The following is a 2,108-nucleotide window of genomic DNA, read 5'->3' as shown; positions in this document are numbered from 1 at the left end:
CCGCCGCCTGCAAGGACCCCGCCGCCCGGGCGAACCCCGCCGACTCACCTTTGAATTTGAGGTCTGTGGGAGGGTCGAGGACTAGGATCTGCTCGTACTTCGCCATGGCCCCGGAGGCGGACGCCATCTGAGACAGCGCAGAGCGGGGGCGCGCCCGCGGCGGCGGTTCGCTGACGGGGGCGGGGAGTGGGAGCGGCGCCGGCACTGCGGAGCTCTAGGAAGCGGCCAGGCTCGCGGCTCCCGGGTCTCCACGTCTGCGGCCCTGCTGCGGGTTCGGTGGGCCGCCAGCCGGGTCGCAGCTCCGGGTGTCACAACTGACTCAACCCCACACCAGTCGCCTCGGCCACGCGCACTGCGATCTTCGGCGTCCCACGTGACGGGCTCTGCGTGCCTACGTGCGCGCCCCCGCAGCCGAGCGCCCACGCGCTCGCCCCGCCCCAAGGGCCGATTGGGCGCGGCGCGGCGCTAGTGCGCCTGCGCACTCGCACTCGGGGCCTCGCCGCGGCTCCGGGAGTAGTCTAGCTGTCAAGAGAACGGGTGTGAGCAGTGGGCGGAGCCGAGGGTCGGACGCGGTGCGCTGAGCTGGGGAGGAGGTGCGATCTTCTGAGACGACTATCGACTAGGGCGAAGCCGGAGAGCCTACTACGGTGGTGTGTCGTGGAGTTCCAAGAGGGGATCCTAATAGAAGGAAGAAGTCGAGTAGCGCCCTTCCTACACCACGATTCCCAGCATGCTCTGTACGGGTGGAGTCTCGCGGCGCCCGGCGGCCCGCGCAGTGCCTGCCGGGAGCTGTAGTGGCGGCTGCTCGTGGGCGGGAAGGAGGACGAAGTCGGTTGGAGGCGAGTGGGTGGGACCTCCCCGTGGGACCCCCCCCCCGTTTTGGGTTCCCCCACCCCCCACCCCGGCTCTCAGCTGGTCACGTCTGCTCAAAAACAAAGCCCTTTGGAAGGCCGACCCCTGTCAGAAGCCCTGCAAACCCGACGAGGTGGGCCGGCCCTGAGTGACTCGGCCCCCCCCCTCCCGTGCCGGCGTCGCCGCAGTCTCCGCGACGTTCCGAGGCGGCGGCTCCTGCTCTCAGTTCGCGCCCTGAATGCGAAATCAAACCCGGAGACACCTTGTGGCGAGGGGCAGGCGTGTCGTGGGGGGGGGGGGGGGGTCTTCGGCAGGCCCGTGTGCTCCGGCTGCGGATCTGAGCCCCGTTCCACGGCGCGAGATTCTGTGGCTGCCCTTCAGTTTGATTCATGGCACACCCCAACCAAAACAGTTGTCACGTTCTCAGGTTAGAAAAAAAAATCCGTCTACATCATTTAGAGACAGCCTGCAGTGAAGTGAGCCAAATGTGAAAAACCCAAACCTTCAAACCATGGTCTGAGTACCCCGTGGTAGAGCCAATGAAAATTGACTGCTGTAAACAAACCCTGATTGTATTTTTATGGTACTGTTTGAATTTAAATCCTTAGGCAGCACCAAGACACAGAGGACATGTGCCAGTGGAATGAAGGAACCAGCCCAGAATGACTAGAAAGAAGTAACACAAATTGAGCAGTAGACTAGACAGAGTTCAAGCTTCAGCGTGTAACCAGCTCTCCTGAAGTTAACGTTCACCAAGTTAACGTACACCAAGCCAAGGACGTTTAAGTCGTGAAGAACCTCAAATGAAGAGTGTTTAAAAAATGTTTGGAAAACAACTTTGAAATGTATTTTTATTTAGAATTATTATTTATTTTTAGATAATTTTTAACTATCACTAATGGAGGGTTGGGCATGGTGGTTTCTGGCTGTCCTCCCTGCTGAGGGGAGGCATGGGTAGAGGGATCACCACCAGAGATTAGTGCTGGCTAAAACTCAACACTGTCTGAAAAATAACCTAAAGGGAAAAAAATAAAAATAAAAAGACGGGTATAGCTCAGGCAGTAGAACTCTGGCCAAGTCAAGAGGCCTTAATTTTAGTACTCAATACTGCCACAAACACAGTACAAAAATTGTATGTTTAGTGAAAGGTTTAAAGTGATTTTTTCTTAAAAATTAAAAAGGAAAAATAAATACAAAGGCTGTGCTTGATGGTCCACAGGACAGTGTCCCATACATACTTACTTGTGAATTGACAG

At 57.1% G+C, this 2,108-nt stretch overlaps 1 protein-coding gene across 2 annotated transcripts in view; it reads right to left on the bottom strand.

Moving 5' to 3' along the window:
- Nucleotides 1-377, bottom strand: part of Vapa (VAMP (vesicle-associated membrane protein)-associated protein A, 33kDa) — a 40,848-nt gene extending 40,471 nt beyond the window's left edge. The window contains exon 1 of one of the 2 annotated variants that reach the window (XM_013035847.1): nucleotides 49-377. In XM_013035847.1, the coding sequence (XP_012891301.1) occupies nucleotides 49-127 (79 nt within the window). In that variant the 5' untranslated portion in view covers nucleotides 128-377. The remainder of the gene's footprint in view (nucleotides 1-48) is intronic. The other variant, XM_013035846.1, reaches the window with a different exon arrangement.
- Nucleotides 378-2,108: the final 1,731 nt, after the last annotated feature.

This window comes from Dipodomys ordii, unplaced genomic scaffold (genome assembly GCF_000151885.1).
Source record: "Dipodomys ordii isolate 6190 unplaced genomic scaffold, Dord_2.0 Scaffold226, whole genome shotgun sequence".
NCBI lineage: Eukaryota > Metazoa > Chordata > Mammalia > Rodentia > Heteromyidae > Dipodomys > Dipodomys ordii.
This window is presented reverse-complemented; position numbering and strand designations above follow the sequence as displayed.